This window comes from Nerophis ophidion, linkage group LG02 (assembly GCF_033978795.1).
Source record: "Nerophis ophidion isolate RoL-2023_Sa linkage group LG02, RoL_Noph_v1.0, whole genome shotgun sequence".
Classification (NCBI taxonomy): Eukaryota; Metazoa; Chordata; class Actinopteri; order Syngnathiformes; family Syngnathidae; genus Nerophis; species Nerophis ophidion.
Window position 1 is genome coordinate 43,113,824 of NC_084612.1, and position 22,844 is coordinate 43,136,667.

Sequence of the window (22,844 nt, forward strand, 5' to 3'; positions counted from 1 at the left end):
GTGCAAAATGGTGTGCGTCCTGCAGAAAGTGTGGTTAAGTACATCACCAAAGACATGCTGAATGTATATCATCAGTATTATGTCTAGCAAAATGTATTATCAGTCCAGGCTTACTCGGGGCTCATGTAAAGAGAGTTGCGTGGCTTTCCTAATAAAAATGAACGTACGTTTAAAGCCAGAGAATGGCATACAAAAGTAAAAATTTAGATGTACTAAAGTGTTTGCACGCACAAATCCAAACACTGTCCTTTGTTATGTCGCTATCATCTTGAAATCGGTCACAGACATGTGCTGGCTTGGCATGCCCACACAACACTTCCTTTTAAATATGCAAATTTTATTGAAACTAGCCATGTGCTTGAGCTGGGCATTGTCTGACCAATCACAAGTCAGTAAGAGATGCTTCTTTCTGTGCTTGGAGCAAACCACAGAGCAATTGTCAGCCTGTCATTCCCGTGTCTCCGAGAAATCTGAACGCAGGCTGAAAAAAAAAAAAAAATGGTTGTGTCAGGAAGAAAGTGAAGATAAATCAAATCAACTTTATTTATATAGCACATTTAAAATTTACCACAGGGGTTGCCAAAGTGTTGTACAATGGGCAGTTTAAAAATGAGAACCAAGCAAACACAACACAACACAACACAACACAAACAGAACATGATAAAAATAAATAAATAAAACATAAAAACAAGTTTACAACAGGTGTATAATGGGGCGCCATTGCAGGATGGATATCACTCAGTGTTAAAAGCCATGGAATAAAAGTATGTTTTTAAGAGAGATAAAGATAGATGTGAGTGACCAAAACTGACTTGGTGAAATTAGTGTTGCACCCCTTTTGAAAAGACAGTCGCTGTAGAGATTTTTAAACTTTAGAAGAGGTGGGTAACTGATTACCCCCAATCTAAAGTAATTTTTGTAACTCACAACAAAATGTTTTTAGAGAGTAGCCCGCTCACAAAATCAGAAGAAATGTGGTCATAAATGTTAATAATAACACGGGAAAGTAATTAATACTTTACATTAAAAAACAAAACTAACTTCAAATATCTGTCTTATGCAGCTAATAGATGTCATATTAGAGCAGAGTGTGCACGTGTGTACGTGTGACGTCAGTGCCCAGACAGAGCGTCATTAGCTCAGTTGTGTCTGTTAGCATAGCAGTGACAGTTTGTCTGCAGTTACAGAAGCAATGTTGAAAGTTTTCACTGGATTGTGTTACTTCTGGTTAATAAATAGATTTAATGTGTTTCCATGGCTGTCATATCTTCTGGTCCACAAAGGGGCTATTGTTTGGATTGCAAGCTGATGCTTGTCATTAATATCAACTTATTTTTTGTGTTATTGCTATTTGTTGCTTTATTTAGTAAAAATGATATTTTCTGCTTTGAACTTGCTGTGCTTCTGACACTGTTATGTTTACACAAAACCACATCAAAAGTAGCACGCCGAGTTAACATCAGACCACTGATCATCATACATACCTGGTGTAAATAGTTCCGCCACAATACACTGCTTTTTAGCCAGAGTTTGTTTGTAGTTGCGTTCTTGTTCACCTTGTAAAGTAGTTGTATTTCCCCGTACACACTCGCTGGAGGCTTCAAGTTCAGATGCAGGAACACATTTGTTGTGCTGCTGCCTTTTTTAAACACCTTGGTGTGTGCAGTCATTTGTTTCATGCCAAAGTACTGACAACACTTTTATTTTCTTTGACATAAACGTCTTACTTTTGTCAGTCTTAGCATTAGCCTTGTTTTGCGAGGTGTGCCGCTAAGGAAGTGGGGGGACGACGGAAGGTCCTGAGGTCAACCACGATGCCGGAGAAAGAGGAGAAACATTTTTTAAAAACAATTTTTTAATCTGTCTGCAACAAAACTTGAATATATTGCTATATCGTGCGATATGTACGTGCGACAGCTATGGACTTGCAGTGAGGCAGCACACATTTCCACATCGACATCAGTCTTGATACGCCTTGATACGTACGGCAGGTTTTTGTGCGTACGCAGGCTTGTTACACAAGGGCCTTAGAGTATACGAAACACTCCAATAATTTTAGGCTTCAGCCCCCCTAAAATAGGCCGAGCGATGCCAATGTCTCTCACTACAACAAGCATTCACAAGTAGAGCTGGGCAATATGGCCATTTTTAATATTTAAATAAATAAATGATAAATGGGTTGTACTTGTATAGCGCTTTTCTACCTTCAAGGTACTCAAAGCGGTTTGACACTACTTCCACATTTACCCATTCACACACACATTCACACACTGATGGAGGGAGCTGCCATGCAAGGCGCCAACCAGCACCAATCAGGAGCAAGGGTGAAGTGTCTTGCTCAGGACACAACGGACGTGACGAGGTTGGTTCTAGGTGGGATTTGAACCAGTGACCCTCGGGTTGCGCACGGCCACTCTCCCACTGCGCCACGCATTTGGATATTTTTAGGCCGTACCGCGATACACAATATATATCTGGATATTTTGCCTTAGCCTTGAATTAACACTTGATACATATAATCACAGAAGTATGATGATTTATAGTGTCTACATTGAAACATTCTTGTTCATACTGCATTAATATACTGTATACTCATTTTAAACTTTCGTGCAGAGAAGGAAATCACAACTAAGTCAATTGACCAAAACTGTATTTATTAAACAGTTATTAAGCAGTGGCACAACCATTCATGTCATTTCCAAAACTGAATGTGCAAGATTGTCAGTGACATTTTAAAACAAGCTATTAGTGCACTTTTGTGCATGATGTCACTAAGATGACATATCAAAACGACACTAAATTAAAATGCACTTTTTGTACAGAACGCTACTACAATAGTTTAAAACAAATAAAGTGCACTTTTGTGCATGATGTCACACAAGATATTTCAATAAGTGTCAAATAAAAATGACCTGCATAATAGGAAATCAAATAGTGTATGTCCTTTGCAATGTGGTAGTTTACTGCGGACATTATCTCCTTTTGTTGTTGACTTTTTTTTTCATACGGTGTTGATCTGGAAATGTTTGCCTCGGCATTTTGATGGTGTGGGCGTGTGGCACTGAACGAAGATGATGACATGCGGAGTAAGCACTCTTCATTCTCTAGCAGGTGAATTTTCAAATGATGCTACATATTAGCTGTAATGCTACTTTTGGTAGCAACGTTTATGCCCCACACTTGACAAATTAAAGTTGTCTATTCTACATATTACCGCTTGAAGCCAAACCACCGCCAGACGATGGACCCCCTGCTATTTTTCTTCGGAATAAATTCTTCTTTCATTTGTTACCAGATTCGCACCTTCTTTCTCTCGTATTACCACCCGCACGGCTCAGCTAGCTTTACAACTAGCATTACACATGCTGCTACCTCTCTGCTCCGCAAGGGCGTATACGTACAGGTATGTGACGTATGACGTGACAGTATGTGACGTGTGTAAGAAGGTGCGCTTACTGTCTGTGAGAAGGAGGCACAAGGAGTGGGAAGAGCCTGTAGTGTAATGCCCGCAGCTTAAAGCAACTGCGTGAGAACGTATACTCGAATATCACGATAGTCATGTTCTATATCGCACAGAGACAAACCCGCGATATATCGAGTATATCGATATATATCGCCCAGCCCTATTCACAAGGATAAAAATAAATCCGTCTTTAACTAATAATCATGCATAACAGCTTTAAAACGCTTGTCAACATGTTAATGACAACCATCTCCAATGACCAGTCGATTCTAACCGCAGGAAAATCTTAGCCGCTTCTTCTTAAAGGCCTACTGAAATTAGATTTTCTTATTTAAACGGGGATAGCAGGTCCATTCTATGTGTCATACTTGATCATTTCGCGATATTGCCATATTTTTGCTGAAAGGATTTAGTAGAGAACATCGACGATGAAGTTTGCAACTTTTGGTCGCTAATAAAAAAGCCTTGCCTTTACCGGAAGTAGCAGACGATGTGCGCGTGACGTCACCGGTGTGAGGGCTCCTCACATCCTCACATTGTTTATAATGTGAGCCACCAGCAGTAAGAGCAATTCGGACCTAGAAAGCAACAATTTCCCCATTAATTTGAGCGAGGATAAAAGATTCGTGGATGAGGAAAGTTAGAGTAAATCACTTTAAAAAAAAAAGAGAAAAAAAAAGAAAACGCGACGGCTCCTGACGGCGGCATTGGGAGCATTTCAGATGTAATTAGACACATTTACAGTGCACTGTCGACCGCATGGGCTGGGTCCTTGGAAGGATGCACCCCGCAACCTACCCCCTGAATTGAGACACAGCTACAGTGTTTTGTGCATGTTCATGCCAGGATGAATACAATGAGCCGAGTGATACTTAACTTATGAAAGAAGAAATGAGCGCTCATTGCATGGCCCACACTCATGTGTTTATTTGTTTAAAATGTTTCTATGTTTCCTTGTAATAAATGATAGCAAGGGAAAATGATGGATCAAACATTACCTGTGTTACTTAGGCTTTATATAACCCTCTGTTGTGCTATTTGGGGCAACACTTACAAAAAGTTAAGGACTTTTCTTCTTCCTTTACTATTAATATTTTGTATTTTCCTGAGAACCAGTATCCTCTGCAATGAACATTTGATTGTTGGCTAATTATTTTGTCAGTTAAAATAATTGCCCTGTCCATGCAACTGCTGTTATTGATGACCTATTGCAAAAAAGTTAGTCAAAGATTATCTTATTTAGTTTATGACAGAGCATTAGTGTTTTTAGGAATCTGCCACAATGTTGTAAAGCCATACCCACACGAACACAGATACATATCTGTCCAAAAGAGTGTAGTTTCATAACACATTTACCCGCCCTAATTACTTTTTTGTCCAATCAGAAGCCTGGAAAAGCAGCCACAGCTGAATTCATGGCATTACACCACGGTTGGTATCCATCCATCCATTTCTACCGCTTATTCCCTTTTTGGGGTAGCGGGGGGGGCGCTGGCGCCTATCTCAGCTACAATCGGGCGGAAGGCGGGGTACACCCTGGACAATTCGCCACCTCATCACAGGGCCAACACAGATAGACAGACAACATTCACACTCACATTCACACACTAGGGCCAATTTAGTGTTGCCAATCAACCTATCCCCAGGTGCATGTCTTTGGAAGTGGGAGGAAGCCGGAGTACCCGGAGGGAACCCACGCATTCACCGGGAGAACATGCAAACTCCACACAGAAAGATCCTGAGCCTGGATTTGAACCCAGGACTGCAGGACCTTCGCATTGTGAGGCAGACGCACTAACCCCTTCTGCCACCGTGAAGCCCCCACGGTTGGTATGATAATGTTTATTGTTATGTACTAGACGCACAATGTAATGTACATTATCTGTAAAATCATCCCACTGTTACACAGAACTAAGTAAACATCATGAACCTTTTTTTAAGTGCCTAAGCCATGCATTTGCGCATGTGCTGCCATCTTTTCATCAATGTAGCGTAAAAATTACAGTATGTTTACATATGTACAAACATACAATACATGTTTTTAAAGCCCGCAAGCCAGTGTTTATTATTGTATTATGGAAATAACAGCGCACAACCGTAACATCATCAGATGAGTACAAGTCATAAGTCTCTCTTTAAAGCCTTCCACACGTTCTCCACTGCTCTCTTCACTCTGGCCAGCGTTTTTAAAAGTGTGCATTTTTAAGAGAATAGTATGCGTTTGTGTGTGGACAACAGGCCAAAATTCATAGAAAAGTATGAATTTTAAAGTATCGATGTTAGTGAGGTTATGGCTTCTTCTAAGTTTTGTGAACTGCACTGGCTGGTCCAGCGTCATTCCTCGGCCGCCTGTGTTGCGAGCTACCAGTTAAATAGCCCTGCACTAGGCAGAATCAATCCACCCATCCATTTTGTACCGCTTTTCCCTTGGCAGAATTTGTTATTTTATTATTGATAGTAGAGCTGCAGCTATCGAATATTTTAATTAATCGAGTATTCTATCGAATATTCCGATCGATTAATTGAGTAATCGAATAAATCATATTTTTGCTTAATTGTATTTATTTTTATTTTTTTTGTCCTGTCCAGCTTTTCAGGCAAATCGTATTGTTGATGTAGATGCCCATATCGGCTATACAAATTTACTTTACAAAAGAGAAGTGTGGAATACTTATCTTGTTGCCTTATTTGTATTTTGACTTTATTAAATGGATTTGTATTATTATTTGGCGCAGCCGGGCCGTAGCAATAATTTTGCTTAATTAAGGTTTAATTATACATGTTAAGATGTGCCCTCAATTATTGCGTTTGGCCCAATTGTATTTTATTTCCTAAACGCCTGTTTTCATTATTGAAGGCTGACACGCACAGTTGAAATGTGTCCGCGGTTGATTGTGCCAATTTGTGTGTGCTAATAAAAACAGGTGCACTCACAGCCCTACAGTATGTGCTGTGTCCGCATAGAGGAAGTTCTTGTCTCTCGTGCGTTTTTGATGATAATTATACGGTGCCGTTTAAATGGTGGTTTCTCCACGCAAATCCGCTGAGCTGTTTTCAACCTGCCAACAATACATAAACAATATAAAAATACAAACCACTTAATAATGACAACAACAGTTTGAAATTTTAAGAATGCAATACAGTTCAGTGCATTCTTTGCATGCAGAATAGTAATCAGTGTTCATTTTGCCATCATAAAATGTTTGAGATTAAAACACATACGTATATAAAAATAGTTAGAAATTAATATTCCCATAGAAATTTAAAATAATACTATATCAAAAATAAAACAATAAGAACAGTTTTCATTATATAAAACATAAAAAGTGGATTAGGTACTGAGTCATCACTAAGCAAAAACCGCACATGCTCAGAAAAGTAGCGTCTGATTATCCGCCCGTCCGAGCACCCACTGACAGAACTGTAGATTGGCGCCCATGCTATAGGGACTACAGTGGGTGCAAGTGCAAGCTATACAAGTAGCATGTGGTTGCATGACTTGAATAACCCCACGACTAATTTCGCGTGGTTACTAATGAAAGCCTAGTTGAACACGACAGCTGGAATAGCGTTTTCAACACCTTTTGGCAGCATTTGATGACATCGTGAGAGTGAGAGAACACATCCTGGTTATCATAATGAATAAAGTTTATTTTAAAGTTAAAAGTTAAAGTACCAATGATTGTCACACACACACACACACACACACACACACACACACACACACACACACACACACACACACACACACACACACACACAATAGGTGAGGTGAAATTTGTCCTCTGCATTTGACCCATCCCCTTGATCACCCCCTGAGAAGTGATGGGAGCAGTGGGCAGCAGCCTTGCCGCGCCCGGGAATCATTTATGGTGATTTAACCCCCAATTTCAACCCTTGATGCTGAGTGCCAAGCATGGAGGCAATGGGTCCCATTTTTTTACAGTCTTTGGTGTGACTCGGCCGGGGTTTGAACTCCCAACCTACCGATCTCAGGGCGGACAATCTAACCAGTAGGCCACTGAGTAGGTCACTAACACAGTTACTAACACAACTTTCGCATTTACATTTGATAATAGTTGACTTACCTCGCCTCCGGACACCTCTCAAATCAGATGCTTTCTCGACAGGTGCTGCAGCATCGAACTTGTGCTATTGTGGTATGTGAGCTCCACGTTGCAATGTTTGCATACTACTGAATTTTCCTTCTATTTTAGTGTGAAGTGTTCCCACACCTCAGACAACTTTTGTCGCTTCTTAATTCCCTCGTTTTGCAATGGCTCTTGTCCACTGCTGTCTGCCATTGCGAGTTATGTCGGCGAAAAGGTATTGTGAACTCAAGCGTATTTAAAAGCGCGGTGTCGTGCAGTGCAGGGGGCGCATGATCTGTGACGTAAACACGCTGTGCAATACCTAAACAGTCCGTGCGAAACGTCAGCTTTGACTACTGTTTACTAAACGAGGCAACATGCCGTAAAAAAAAACTTAACGACGCCTCGAATCAACGAGAGTTCCTCAAATATATGTTGTAATCGAGTTACTCGAGGAATCGTTTCAGCTCTAATTGATAGGTGATAGATGGAGGGGAAACAGTAAGGGAAATATTTTATATTTGTGGATGAGTGAATGGAACTAATCAGAGTAAGAGAATCAAAGGTAAATAGACAAGGATGGATATTTGGCATATTGAACAATTTTACTCATATTTTCCAATGTCCCACAGCACTGTAGCACTAGTGGTCTTGTTGCCTGCCTGCAGTACTGAATGAATATGAGCTCGGAAAAGGGTCTATTTAGTAATGTGTGCATTTCTCAGTTAATCATGTATACAATACTGCTGTACTGTGATGCTTGATGCAAGTGTGTGTACCGTGTACTGTCGGCCTGTGTAAAATAGTTAATGGAGTGTTTTACCAAAGACAACTAATTTGTGAAATCACAATTTCGGGACCATAGAATTATTACAAATTGTGTCAGTACTGGCTGTCGTGGAAAGCTGTGCAGACTTTGCTCGCATTTTCACTCTTTTCATGTATTTACTCGGGCGGTACTTTTTCAAATAATTAAACAATTTTTGTGTTGCAGTTTATGTTGTACATATCATGTACATCTTTTTGATTTGCCCCACATTGCTTTGACAACCCAGACCACCATGAATTGATTATCGTGGACCCCGACTTAAACAAGTTGTAAAACTTATTCGGGTGTTACCATGTAGTGGTCAATTGTACGGAATATGTACTGAACTGTGAAATCTACTAATAAAAGTTTCAATCAATCAATCAATTCAATCAAAAACCAACACACAATTGATGAGTTAGCTTTTTTGTTCACAATAGACTCGTCTTCGGAGTCACTGCCGACATTTATTTTGCTCCCCTCAGATGCGTGTTTAGCTCAAAGTTTGGTCAAGCTGTTTACTTCTTCTGTACCATACAAACACTTAGAAATGGAGTAAGAAAAGGCCGACTCGGTTTGGTTACTGTCACAGACATTTTTACCATGTTTGATCGCGGTAGTATGCTGACAGCTAATCGCTGTAAAGGACCTGAAATTTGTCATGATCATTGATTACGATTGTAAATTTCCCAGACCTCCATCTTTTCCTTTTGTCGACCTGTCCGTGTACGGAGGTTCACATCTACTTTATCACTCGGTTCTAAGAGAGCACAGCCTGTAGGTCCAATGTGCACAATTTAATATTGAGACGCGTCTCCTGCCGTCATCATGTGGGGTGCAGAGCCGATCGATACAAGACGCACCGTAGCAGGTTTGACTTTTGTTTATCCTTTCAATAAACCTCCTGTCTTGCCAGTCTGTCGTGCCGATTTCTGACTTGCTGGCTCTTCCTGCTGGTCGCGGCACACCTTTCGGTGTCCGGTGGCTGCGTCTGCTGTGGGGGCTCATCTTGCTCTGGGTCTTTCTCGTCGTGCTCGTGGTCGCCGTGGTTTCCTCGCCTACTTCTGCGCCGATCGTTCCTCCCTCTCCCCTTTTATACTGCAACAGAAGATGAAAAGATTGAGCGCACGTGTGTCGTGTACGCACCTGACTTGGCTGACTGCCGCGTCGCTCCTAGTGCGTCCCGCCTCTTCTTTCCGCCGCATGCCCCGCCTTCTGGGCGCCATCTCGGGTAGGACCAGCGTTTGTCCTATCTCGCTGTCGGCTCATCGGCGCCGTCTCTCCACAAATATCTTAGTGGCTTAGGCCATGCTCTTATACAGTGGCTCTCCCATTGTCTCCCACTTGACTGCCTTTTGTTGCAATGGGCTCTTGACAAACTTTGCAGTGTGTAGTCACTTATTCCACATCTGTTTTTGTAAACCCAAACCAGTTCCAAACCACTGACAATGCTATTACTATCTCGGGAGCTATTGTCTTTCTCTCTGTAGTGATAGCCATGTTCCTGTGTGTGCATTAGGGCTGCAACGATTATTCAACTACTTTGATTATATTTGTTTACAAAAATAGTTTGATTTATATTTTTGTGGTTTGATAAATAATTTAATGAGAGTAACTTGTATATAACTTCTAGTGGTTGGCAATCAATCACCCGACTACTCGTGACGTCATCACCGAGAATGAGAAGACATACACCGACAGTGAAGTGTGTAGCTGACACAAGTCCTCGTGAAAGTCATGCCCGAATATTATTTTCCACCCACTTTGCCTCTTCCTTTTTTTGGTGGACATTGTGTGCATTTCTGATGGTTTAAGTTGCCATGTGATTGCTATACTGTAATCTAGCGACCAGGAAATGTTATACGGTACTTGTAAAGCAGCTAAACGTTCAGGTTTAAATGGTTTAGCATTCCTGTAATTGTCATAACTGTACAAATGTTAAACACGCCTTGTTATCTGTGGCACAATCAACCTAGTGTATGTTATTTATCTTCATTTGGTCAGTGCTTATGATCACCCTCACTACAAGATGATATAATTAAGTCGTAGTTAATTACACACTTAAAATTGCCGTGTTTAACGGTTAAAGGGTGCTGTGACTTCACAAATGGATATTTCCTAATACAATTTATTACAGGATGTTTATATTATTATTACTATAATCAGCAACACACACACACACACACACACACACACACACACACACTTGGATAATAAAATACATGTTAATTTGCACCATTTGGATAGAATAAATACAGTTTGGAAAGAAAAGTTAGAAATTTTGTTCATTAGATTATTTTCCAAGGCCTTCTGACAGAGGCAAGGAACATCGGGCTGTAGCACAACAGATATTGCTCACCGTGTCCTCAACATAATTAATCAAAAAAATATAAAATATTGACTACATGGAGTGCCCCAGACTTTAAAATGTCGACAAAGCACAGCCGCTGCAATAGAGAAGACATAAGAGCTGTGGTGTAAGACTGCCGTCATCACATGTTAAAAGTGCAATTTCAGTGTTGATGATGATGTGCATTTATTAGAAAAATAATGAAGGTTATTGCAAGCAGAAACCTTGTTGATTATTTCAACTAATTTCCAGAGAATACACATTGAGGCTATAAAGTGTATTGTATCCGATTATTCGATTAATCAAAGAAACTCTTAGATAAATGACATGATTACTAAAATATTTGATGGATGCAGCTGTGAAAATCAAATGACTGTGAGGGACAAAGGTACAGATGCCAGAGGGGAAAGGTGTGCTGTATGAAGCAGAGAAAATATCTTGTATTTTTTATTACTTAAATTGTTCGCAACAAAATACTAGCATTATTTCATAAAATCGGTATTTCGCCCATGCCGACTGTGGACACAGGGCTAAAGAAGGGTGTTGATTGCGAGTTACAGTGACCTGTTCCCTTGCTCTGCCCCAATCACCAGACCAAGCAAATAGGAACTGACCAAAATAAATGCTTGTTTTTTATCACCATACATTTTCTAGGATTGACCATTTTGGCCATCTTAAGTATTATTTGTACTGAATTATGATATAAAACTAGTCAAAACAATCTGTTTATAGAACAAGAACATTTGACTTGTTCTGTATTAGTATTTAGCTATAATTGAAAAATAATTCAAAGTTTAGGTCAAGTGAAGAATGAAAAATGTTTGCCTTAATTTTGATCTTGTATGGTGTTTGTGTGTTGACCTCCAGAGATGGGCAATGAGCTGCCTGGGACTGTAGCAATGCCTGGGGCAGTTGGGTCCGGCCCGGTAAGAATGGGAGGTGCTGTGCCAGGCCGAGGAGGCAAGAGAAGATCAGGAGGGTGAGTGCCTCTTGTCGCAAAATAACACTTTGCCATCCTCAGATCCTGCAATGTATGAGCAAACAGACTGTGTAAGGACTTCTGTCAGCTTTATTGTCTAAAAACAAAACAAAAACTTTATTTATAGTTGATGGTTCTTTGTGAAATAAGGTTTTTTAAAATATACCGGTAATTAGGTACTTAAGTGGAGACTTACGCAGTTTTTTTGTGCAATAGAGACTGGTGTACAGTGGTTGGCCCCCGACCATATTTTTAAGAGTTCCATCCCCTGTGACCATGTCGAAGTATCCTTGAGCAACATACTGAAGTGAACCCCTAGTTGCTCTTAATGCTGCGTCATTTATAGGTTAATGAGATAATAGTGTTAAAGCGCTTTCAGTACCTTGAAGGTGGGACAAGCTACACAAGTATAATCCATTTACCATGAATAATGGTTGTGAAAATATACTTGCTAGATGTGACAGGGGCGGGAATAATTTTTGACTATGAACTTTTACCTCTATATGTGCTTTCATCCCTTTTTTTCAGGACTATTTATTACCACTGCCTCGAGGTTGTACAATCACTGATTATGTTCGTTCATTAATTAGTAACAAATATATTAACATAACTCAAACAGTTATGAACAGATTTGAATGAAACTTTCAGAAAATGTCACGAAAGGAGTATTGAATAATTGATTGGATTTTAACTTACGTACTTTCCGGGTTCTCCAGCGCACCAGTATTTAAGCCGCACCCACCAAATGTCATAAGAAATAAATAGACCATAATCCACAGAAATATACCAGTATGAAAGATTTAGAAAATTTGGATTTACATCCCTCAATTGTTTTCCAAAAGGTGCCAAGCAGCAGTAAAACGGCTTATCAAACAAAACAGAAGTCATTGTCATGCATACATACTAGGGATGCACCGATTAATCGGTAACCGAATATATTTGGCCGAATACGGCAAAAAAACCCACATTCGGCCTTCGGTGGAATGAGTTAAAAGTAAGGCCGAATAGTGGCGTGTGACACAATGATGCAATTTTTTGACACGGTGACGCAATCAACCAACATGCAGTGACGCGGTGACGTTGTTTTTCAGCAGTGTGGAGATATTTCAAAGTGTCGGAAAGTGACAAAAGAATTGCAGTTTGCAACGAATGTTCAGCCAAACTGTCTCGAGGAGGTGCCTCAGCAAAGACCTTCAGCACTACTGCTTTAATTTATCATATAAAAGCCAAACACCCGAAAAGCATGCCGAGTACGAGAGAGAGACAGCTGCGGCTGAAAAAGTTTGCGACTGACAGTGCCAAAGCAAACGGAATTACAAAGAAGGTAATGGAGTGTATGGCTTTGGATGAGCAACCGCTTAGTGTTGTGGAGGACTTTGGCTTTCGGAGACTCATGGAGCACATTGAGCCCCTGTTACACGACACCGATCAGACGGTATTTCTCTGATGTGTGCTTACTGGAGATGTATGACAGTGTTGCAGCCCGCGTCCACGAGCTCTTGGTTAAAGATAATGATGTTCACTTCAGCTTCACGACAGACATATGGAGCGCGGATGTCAGCCCCACAAGCATGCTGAGTTTAACCGCACAATGGGTAGACAAGGATTTCACCTTACAAAAGATTGTACTTCACACACAGGAGTTCAGAGGGTCCCATACGGCAGCAGCCATATCCGACGCATTCACCAGGATGTTTGAAATGTGGCAAATAGACCGGGCTAAAGTTATTTATATTAAAATAAATTAAGTTAAAATTGTTTTATACATAGTTAGTTTCCTTCTTTTTATTCTGAAGCTGAGGTACTGTTATTGACAAATCTGTTCTGGCCTGGGATATGTTGTGTACCTGTATAAGTGTATGAGGTTACAAGCACACACTTATTGAGATTTAGTGGGGCCTCTGTTTACATTATTAGACTGTTGTGTAGGTTACCTGTATAAGTGTATGAGGTTACAAGCACACACTTAGTTGAGCCTTCTGTTTACAGTATTAGCCTATCTACTGTGGCTAAGCAGACTTTTGCCAAAAGGACAATAATTCATTTGTTGTAGGTTTAACTACTTTAATGCACTTTATTTTTTTTTGGAATGCATGTTTTGTTTGAAAGCCTAATATAAATGAAAAACGTTGTGCTTTTTTTGAAAAGCAAAGGCTACTGGAATATTGAAAAAATGTCAATATTCAATAAAAAAGTACTTTATTTGAAAAACATATCTAAAAATGTATTCTAGGCTATTTATGCAATATAAAAAAATTGTGAAAAACTGCATTCATTATTCGGTATTCGGCCTTCGGCCAAGCGTTTAAATTTTAATCGGCTTCGGCTTCGGCCACAAATTTTCATTTCGGTGCATCCCTAATACATACAGTCATGCATACAATCACGTTTCATCAAACATGTATTAATATTGTTCCCCTAAGGGAAACTGGGTAACACACGGCACACTGACAAAGCTTAACCTATAGTTATTATAATAATCTACAAGGTTAATATGGTTCGCTTCTCTTTCTTCACCTCCATTTATTTGCTTTCTTTTGTATTTGAAGTTATCATACCATATTGTTGCTGGTATTGTTGCATTTGAAACAATTGTGTTGTTGATAATAGAGGTAATTATAATGATTATTTATCAATAGTGCTATTTCTATTGGTATTTGTATTGCTCCATTTGCAATGTAATTATATTAATTGTAATTTTTGTGTTAATAATATTTACTTCAGTAACTGCTTTTTTGCTATCACTTTTTGTATCATATTTGCTGATGCTGTTTTGTTGTTGTTTTTTTATTGTTATTGTTGTGTTTTTTTATGTTGTGTTTGTCTCTCTGTCCTATCACCCTCTTCTCCCCGCAATTTCACCCTCTGTCTTCCTTTTTTTCTCTTTCTATCCCCTCCTGCTCTGGTTCGGCTGCGCCAAACAATGGTATACAGCCATTAAATAAAGTCAGATACAAATAAAGCAACAAGAGACGTATCCCACACTTCCATCCAACCATCCATTTCCTACCGCTTGTCCTTTTCGGGGTCACGGAATATCCCACACTTCTCTTTTTTAAATCTGTACAGCAAATATGGGCATCTATATCAACAGCATGATGTACCTGAGTAGCTGGACAAGACAAAACAAAACAAAGAAAGAAACAACAACAACAACAAAAAAAGTATCGGATCAGAATGAAAAAAATCGCAACATCCCCACTTCTCCGCGTCTGTTGAAAGCTGTTTGTTGACTACAAAACATTATGGCCGTCAGCGAAGAAAAATCCATAAATTAACCGCACTTTTTTTTAAGCTGCAGGTTTCAAGGCGTTGGAAAAAAGTAGCGGTTTATAGTCCTTAAAATACAGTACATTTGTATGTTAGGAAATTGTTGGTAATGAGATAAAGAAAAGTGATTACATTTTGGGGGTGAAAGGGGCTCACTGTCTGGATTCAGGACTTTGTTGCTATTGGGAGTGAAGGTCAGGCAGAGGTCTGCGATCTCCGGGTGTTTTCTAGTATTACATGTGTCATTTGTTTAGTTTTACTGCATGCGTTAAGTGTCGTAACAGGGTATTATGAAAGATTTCAAAAAGCTCAAATGTTTTAAGATTTGGAAATCTTTGAAAATCCTGTCACCAACAAAAGCTTCTGCATTCAGAAGTCCATCTATGCATTTTGTACCACTTGTCCCTCTTGGGGTCGTGTGGGGTGCTGGAGCCTATCCAAGATGCATTCAGACGGAAGGCGGTGTACACCCTGGACAAGTTGGCACAGAAGTGCGTGCGTATAAAACAATCTGCATGTGCGTATCTGAGGTGTGCCTACATTTAACCAACCACGGAAGACACCACACAATTTAAACCAATCAGAAACAACGCACAGCTGAGGTTCATGAAAGAGTGACACCCATATTCACCTTACGTTGTTTTTGATTGGTTTGAATTGTCTAGTGTCTTCCGTGGTTAGTTAAATGTAGGCACAGTGGATTGATGGCTTTGTCTGGAATTGGTTATTTTGATCAATCTATCAAAGTTACTACGGCAAGCTGCGAAAACCAAAGTGTATTATTATGAAAAAAATACAGTAGCGAATGGGGAATATAAAGCGTGAGAAATGTTAAGTGCGACTTGTCTCGCATGAGAAAGGGTTAATTTGCATGACTGTCACGTGCGAAGCCTGGAGCTTTGCAGCTATGAGCAAGTGTTAAGAGTGCGGTCCATCATTGTTAACTTCAACAAAGAATAACATGATTAGTGGCTGCAAGGTGCCGACTAGTGGCGAGTATAGGGAAAAGCAAGGGGGTGTTACAGACAGACACCATTTAAACCAATCACAAACAATGTAAGGCGGGTCTTGGCGTCTTTCTTTCACACACATCAGGTGTACCTTGTTTCTGATTGGTTTAAATTTTGTGGTGTCTTCCCAGGTTGGTTGAATGTAGGCACACCTCAGATATGCACACACCGATTGTTTTATACATACGCACTTTTGAATGCACACACAAGTTGTTATCCACGCTTAGGTATCTAGTTGCGCTCGCTCAAATTGTACACAGCAGAAGTGTTGCAAAAGTCACGCGTAAAAAAGACACCCAATAGAGGGTTCCTGCTTCTTGTAGATCATAGATGTGCACACGCAGATTGTATTACACGCAAGCATGTGACGGTACAACGGGAGAAGAAGACAGCAGAGGAACGATGACGTCGTTAGCTGTCAGCGTATTTAATGACAGTTTAGTGTGTGAGTGAGATGTGTATTTAACCAAAGAGATGTAGTGTGACGAAGTGTGAGACTTATCTGAGTATGGTTGCCAGAGGGTGTTGAGGATGCGTGTTGGGATCCAGGCAGAAGTCCAACAAGGAGCAAGGCGTAATCGAACGTCGGGGAGCAGGCAGATGGTCAAGGGCAGGAGCTTGGTTTCGTGGTCGTTAGGCAGGCGTGAGGTCGATGTCCAGGAAGGCAAGGGAAAATCCACGGGAGATCCAAGGTGACGAGACACACAACTCGACGACAAGGAAGGATGGCGGGAGGCTGGAAGACGACACAACACAGGAGACAATGAGCACAACAGGGAAGGAGCACAGGGAGGTAGTTTGCACATGCAGAGGAGCTAGATACGTGTGGGCTTACTGTACTGGGTACGTGAAGCTACGTTCTCGCGTCGGATGTCAGGCTGCGTTTGCTCTTGAAGGCAGCTCGCTCATCACAGGCAGGTGTGTAGTTTGGTGAGTGTTTGCAGGTGCGAGGAGGCATGCCCGCAGTGGAGAGAGAGCACATGTGGGAGTGGCCCATGGTGTGCTCGTCCGGACGCCCAGCAGGAGGAGACATAGCAGGAAGAGAGGAAGCAGGAGTGTGACCCATAACAGCACCCCCCCTCTTACGCGAGACTCCCGGCGAGCTTCGGGGTGCCTCGGGGTGAGCTCTGTAAAAGTCTTTGATAAGGGAGGGGTCGGCGATGTAAGAGGCCGGTACCCAGGACCTTTCTTCAGGACCATAGCCCTCCCAGTCCACAAGGTAGACCCAACCCCTCCCCTGTCGCCGAACCTTGAGGATCTCCTTGATGGTCCAGACTTGGTCCCCATCCTCGAGGACTCTAGGAGGGGGAGGAGCGGGGGTGGGGGGGTACAGGGGACTATTAACAACAGGTTTGACCTGGGATCTTAGATTTGACCGTATAAGGTCCAACAAAACGTGGTGCAAGTTTCTGGGAGGGAATCGGGAGGTGGAGGTGCTTGGCCCGAAGCAGGACCTGCTGTCCGGGCTGGTAGTCGGGAGCCGGGATGCGACACATCCTAACAGACGCCTTCAATAGGGAAGCACAGGCGGACCTCCACACTCTGCGGCATCGTCTCAGGTGTTCCCGGGTGGAAGGAGTTGCCACCTCGATCTCCTGGGAGGGAAACAAGGGAGGTTGAAATCCCAGCCAGCATTCAAATGGAGACATACCCGTAGCTGCGCAGGTCAAGGAGTTGAAAGAGTACTCCACCCATGGAATAAACTTACTCCAGGAGTTAGGCTGTTGTGCAGCCATACAGCGCAGCATGGTCTCCACCCCCTGGTTGGCCCTCTCTGCTTGACCATTGCTTTGGGGGTGGTAGCCGGAAGTCAGACTGACCGTGGCCCCAATGCCCTTGCAAAAATTCTGCCAGACCCGAGAAATGAATTGAGGGCCACAATCAGAGACAATGTCGGAGGGGATCCCGTGGATCCTGACCACATGCTGGACCAGCAGGTCTGTGGTTTCAGCAGAGGATGGAAGCTTGGGCAAAGGAATAAAGTGTGCTGCTTTGGAAAACCTGTCGACGATAGTGAGGATTGTGGTGTTACCTCTAGAAGTGGGAAGTCCCGTGATGAAATCAACAGCAATGTGGGACCAAGGTCGATTGGGGATGGGAAGAGGGTGTAAGAGGCCGGCAGGAGGGCTGTGGCTTGCCTTGTTCCGGGCGCAGACGCTGCAGGCGGCGACAAACTCCCGGGTATCCGCCTTCATGGTAGGCCACCAAAAACGGCGTCGGATAAAGCCTAGTGACCTATGGACTCCGGGATGACAGGTAAACACACTAGAATGAGCCCAATCAAGTACCTTAGCCCTTAAAGGTTCTGGGACGAACAGCCTATTAGGGGGTCCGTTTCCGGGACCAGGGTCGGAACGTAGGGCCGTCTTGACCAGGCCCTCGATCTCCCAAGTTACCATCCCGATGATGCGCTTAGGGGGAAGGATGGTCTCGGAAGTAGATTTAACGGTAGGTTCCTCTGAGAATATTCGAGAAAGAGCGTCCGCCTTGCCGTTGCGTGAACCAGGTCTGTAGGTGAGAGTGTAGTCGAATCGACAGAAAAATTGTGCCCAGCGAGCTTGCCTGTCATTCAGTCTTTTAGCGGATCGGATGTGGATGAGGTTGCGATGGTCGGTCAGGACCAGGAACGGATGCTTGGCCCCCTCCAGCCAGTGTCGCCATTCGACCAGCGCCTCGTGGACTGCCAACAGTTCTCGGTTCCCTGCATCGTAGTTTCTCTCGGCTGGAGAGAGACGTCTAGAAAGTAATGCACAAGGGTGCAGCACATTACTCCCACTGGAACGCTGGGACAAGACTGCCCCAATCTCGGAGTCAGAAGCGTCCACTTCAACCGTGATCGGCACATCCGGGTCAGGGTGTACGAGAACGGGGGCGGAACTGAAGCTCCTCTTGAGGTTCTGGAACGCCACGTCTGCCTCCTTGTTCCACCTAAATGCAGTGATCGTAGATGTTAGTGCGTGGAGAGGTGCAGCTACCTTACTGGAGTTGAGGATGAATCGACGGTAAAATCCCGCAAAGCCTAGGAATCGCCTCAGTTCCGTACGGGTGTTTGGTTGAGGTCACTCCATAACCGCTTTGACCTTCTTGGGGTTGGCTCGGATGTTACCCTTCTCGATGATGTGGCCAAGGAAGTTTACAGAAGATGAATGGAATTCACATTTCTCTGCCTTGACGAACAAGCGGTTCTCGAGGAGGCGCTGTAGGACCTGTCGGACATGCTGCTGATGCTCCTGCATGTTGTGAGAGAAGACCAGAATATCATCCAGGTAAACAACCACACATTTCTCGAGCATGTCTCTTAAAACGTCGTTAACTAGAGCTTGAAAGACAGCCGGGGCGTTGGTCAGGCCGAAGGGCATGACCCGGTACTCAAAGTGGCCAAGGTGTGTGTTGAAGGCTGTCTTCCACTCATCCCCCTTCCTAATCCGGACAAGATGGTAAGCATTGCGGAGGTCAAGCTTGGTGAAGACTGTTGCAGGAGCAAGAGGTTCCAAGGAGGAGCTCATGAGTGGAAGGGGATACCGGTTCTTGACTGTGATGGCGTTGAGTCTTCGGTAGTCGATACAAGGGCGTAGGGAGCCATCCTTCTTGCCGACAAAGAAGAATCCGGCGGCTACCGGTGACTTGGAGGGAGTGATGATACCTGAAGAGAGTGAGTCCGTAATATAGTTAGACGTAGCCTTCTTCTCAGGTATGGACAGGTTGTACAAGCGGCTAGAAGGAAGTACTGCGTCAGGTACGAGATCAATGGCACAGTCGTACGGTCTGTGCGGGGGTACGGATAGTGCCTGGGCCGTATTGAATACAGCTGCAAGGTCATGGTAAACCGCGGGGACCCCAGACAGGTCAGATGGGGATGACTTAAGCTTGGGGCTCTCTGAGACAGGGGATGCTGCCTTGAGACTGTTAGCATGGCATGCCGTGCTCCAGGATAGGATCTTACCAGAGATCCAGGAAATATGGGGGTCATGCTGGCGAAGCCATGAACGGCCGAGGACAAGAGGAGCGACAGGCGCATTGAGGATTAACAAGCTAATCTGCTCCGTGTGGTTGCCGGACAGGGTTAGTGTGAGCAGTGCTGTACGGTGGGTGATGGGACCAAGGGGATGCCCGTCCAGGGCCTGAGCTGGTAAAGGCTTGTCCAGAGGCAGAAGCTCAATCCCGGCCTGACAGGCAAAATTACGGTCCATGAAACTCACATCTGCTCCAGAGTCCACATACGCTCCCACCTTCAGTCCTCTTGATTCCCAAGACAATGTTGCGGGGAAAAGGACACCAGGGTCACAGTGGCTCCGGGTAAAGGTGGTGTCGCTCACAAGTACTCCCCTTACTTGTGAGCCTGGTCTTTGGGTCGTGTGGGGCAGGTCACGATCATGTGACCCGCACAACCACAGTAGAGGCTGAGGCGCTGACGGAACCTCCTTTCCCGTTCCTCCGTGGCCAGTCGAGTCCTGCCCAACTGCATGGGTTCCATCCCGCTGGTTGGTGCAGGGAGAAACCCAGACTGGTCCACCAAGTGGGCGCCTTCATCCCCACCTCTGGCCGCGCTAAGAGAGTAAGAAACGGTACGGTTCCCCCACGCCGGCCTTCTGGTCCTCTCCTGGACTGAAAGTCTTCGTTCAGCCGCTCGTTCCTTGAGTCTCTTGTCCATAAGTAGGGCCAGCTGAATGAAGTCCTGGTAGGAGGCAGGTTGGTCCCGCAACAATCCGTCCTTGATCTCGTCGGAGAGGCCTCGACGGTAGGCGCTCAACAAGGCCTTGTTATCCCACCCGCTGTCTGCGGCCAGGGTGCGGAACTCAAGAGTGTAATCTGCCACAGAACGAGAACCTTGCTGAAGGGAGTGTAGACGTGAGGCGGCGTCTCCTCCATCGGAGGGATGGTCAAAAACTGCCCTAAACTCCGTGCGAAAAGCAGCATAATTCATGCTGAGGCCAAGGTTGCGGTCCACAGCTGCTGTGGCCCACTGGAAAGCCCTTCCGGTCAATAAAGAAAAAATAAAGGCAATCTTGGCCCTGTCAGAAGTGTACCGGGAGGGCTGATGACGAAATACCAAATCACACTGGACCAGGAAACCACGACATAACTCAAAATCCCCTTCAAAAGCCTTAGGGCTAGCGATCTTCGGCTCGCAGGAAGACGGGGGCTGTGTGGGGGCTGCCGCAGCGGGGGTGGCTAGTATGCGCTCCGGGGGAGCGGCAGAGCTTGAGGAGATCAAGTCCAGTCGAGCCAAAAGCAGCATCCAGCTTATTCTCAAGAACACAAAAGCGCTCTTGGTGCTGCTGGAGTGCAGTGTGCATGGCTGCGACACTTGGTACCGGGGAGCCTCGGGAGGGGAGCGGGGTACGTGCCGCGTCTTTGCCGTCTGGTTCTGACATGGCGAGAACGTACTGTGACGGTACAACGGGAGAAGAAGACGGCAGAGGAACGATGACGTCGTTAGCTGTCAGCGTATTTAATGACAGTTTAGTGTGTGAGTGAGATGTGTATTTAACCAAAGAGATGTAGTGTGACGAAGTGTGAGACTTATCTGAGTATGGTTGCCAGAGGGTGTTGAGGATGCGTGTTGGGATCCAGGCGGAAGTCCAACAAGGAGCAAGGCGGAATCGAACGTCGGGGAGCAGGCAGATGGTCAAGGGCAGGAGCTTGGTTTCGTGGTCGTTAGGGAGGCGTGAGGTCGATGTCCAGGAAGGCAAGGGAAAATCCACGGGAGGTCCAAGGTGACGAGACACACAACTCGACGACAAGGAAGGATGGCGGGAGGCTGGAAGACGACACAACACAGGAGACAATGAGCACAACAGGGAAGGAGCACAGGGAGGTAGTTTGCACATGCAGAGGAGCTAGATACGTGTGGGCTTACTGTACTGGGTACGTGAAGCTACGTTCTCGCGTCGGATGTCAGGCGGCGTCTGCTCTTGAAGGCAGCTCGCTCATCACAGGCAGGTGTGTAGTTTGGTGAGTGTTTGCAGGTGCGAGGAGGCACGCCCGCAGCGGAAAGAGAGCACATGTGGGAGTGGCCCGTGGTGTGCTTGTCCGGACGCCCAGCAGGAGGAGACATAGCAGGAAGAGAGGAAGCAGGAGTGTGACCCATAACAAAGCACTTCTGAATGCGCGCTCACAAGTTGTATTAGACGCTGATGAATCTGGATGTGCTCGCTCAAATATTACACGGCAGAAGTGTCGCAAAGGTCACGTGTAAGTAGACAGCCTACAGAGGGGTATTTCTGAAGAGGGACAGACAGACAACTTAAAACACACGGATCTATAACACACGTACACGGATCTAAAACCATACATGCCAACCTTCCAGATTTTCCCAGGAGACTCCCGAATTTCAGTGCTCCTCACGAAAATCTCCCGTATTTCTCCCGATTTCCACCCAGACAACAACACGGGGGGCGTGCCTTAAAGGAACTGCCTATAGCGTCCTCTACAACATGTCGTCATAAGCCCCTAACTGTCCGAGTGAGAACAACATGTTCTAGCCACTAGGCTAAAAGCCCAAGCTGCACCCCATTTGAAACTGTCAGGGAGTGAAGTTTACCAACGTACATCTGGCACAGCAATTCTTATTGGCCCCTGTTACACTTAGAGCTAACGCTGGTAAAATAATTTTACTAAACTAGTCACGTGACTCTTGCCAATGGGTTGTAGTTTGCCCATGCCTGACATGCAAACATTTAGCATCATTACTCCAATATAAACACCTAAAAAATAAAATAGCTTTGACAAACAAGAACATATTCCTTTTAATAAAGAGAAACCACAGTCAGGTTTTTCTATGTGCTTTTTTCTCCAAATAGTGCTCATAGTGCATAGAGGAAGTTTTTTGAGACCATAAGCAGATTTGACATGAAAAAGGCATTTTCTCAT

At 43.9% G+C, this 22,844-nt stretch overlaps 1 protein-coding gene across 1 annotated transcript in view; it reads left to right on the forward strand.

The window, feature by feature from the left end:
- Positions 1-22,844, forward strand: part of arnt2 (aryl-hydrocarbon receptor nuclear translocator 2) — a 129,064-nt gene that overhangs the window by 17,826 nt on the left and 88,394 nt on the right. Inside the window, exon 2 of the mRNA XM_061884220.1 lies at positions 11,580-11,691. Within this exon, the coding sequence (XP_061740204.1) occupies positions 11,580-11,691 (112 nt within the window). The remainder of the gene's footprint in view (positions 1-11,579; positions 11,692-22,844) is intronic.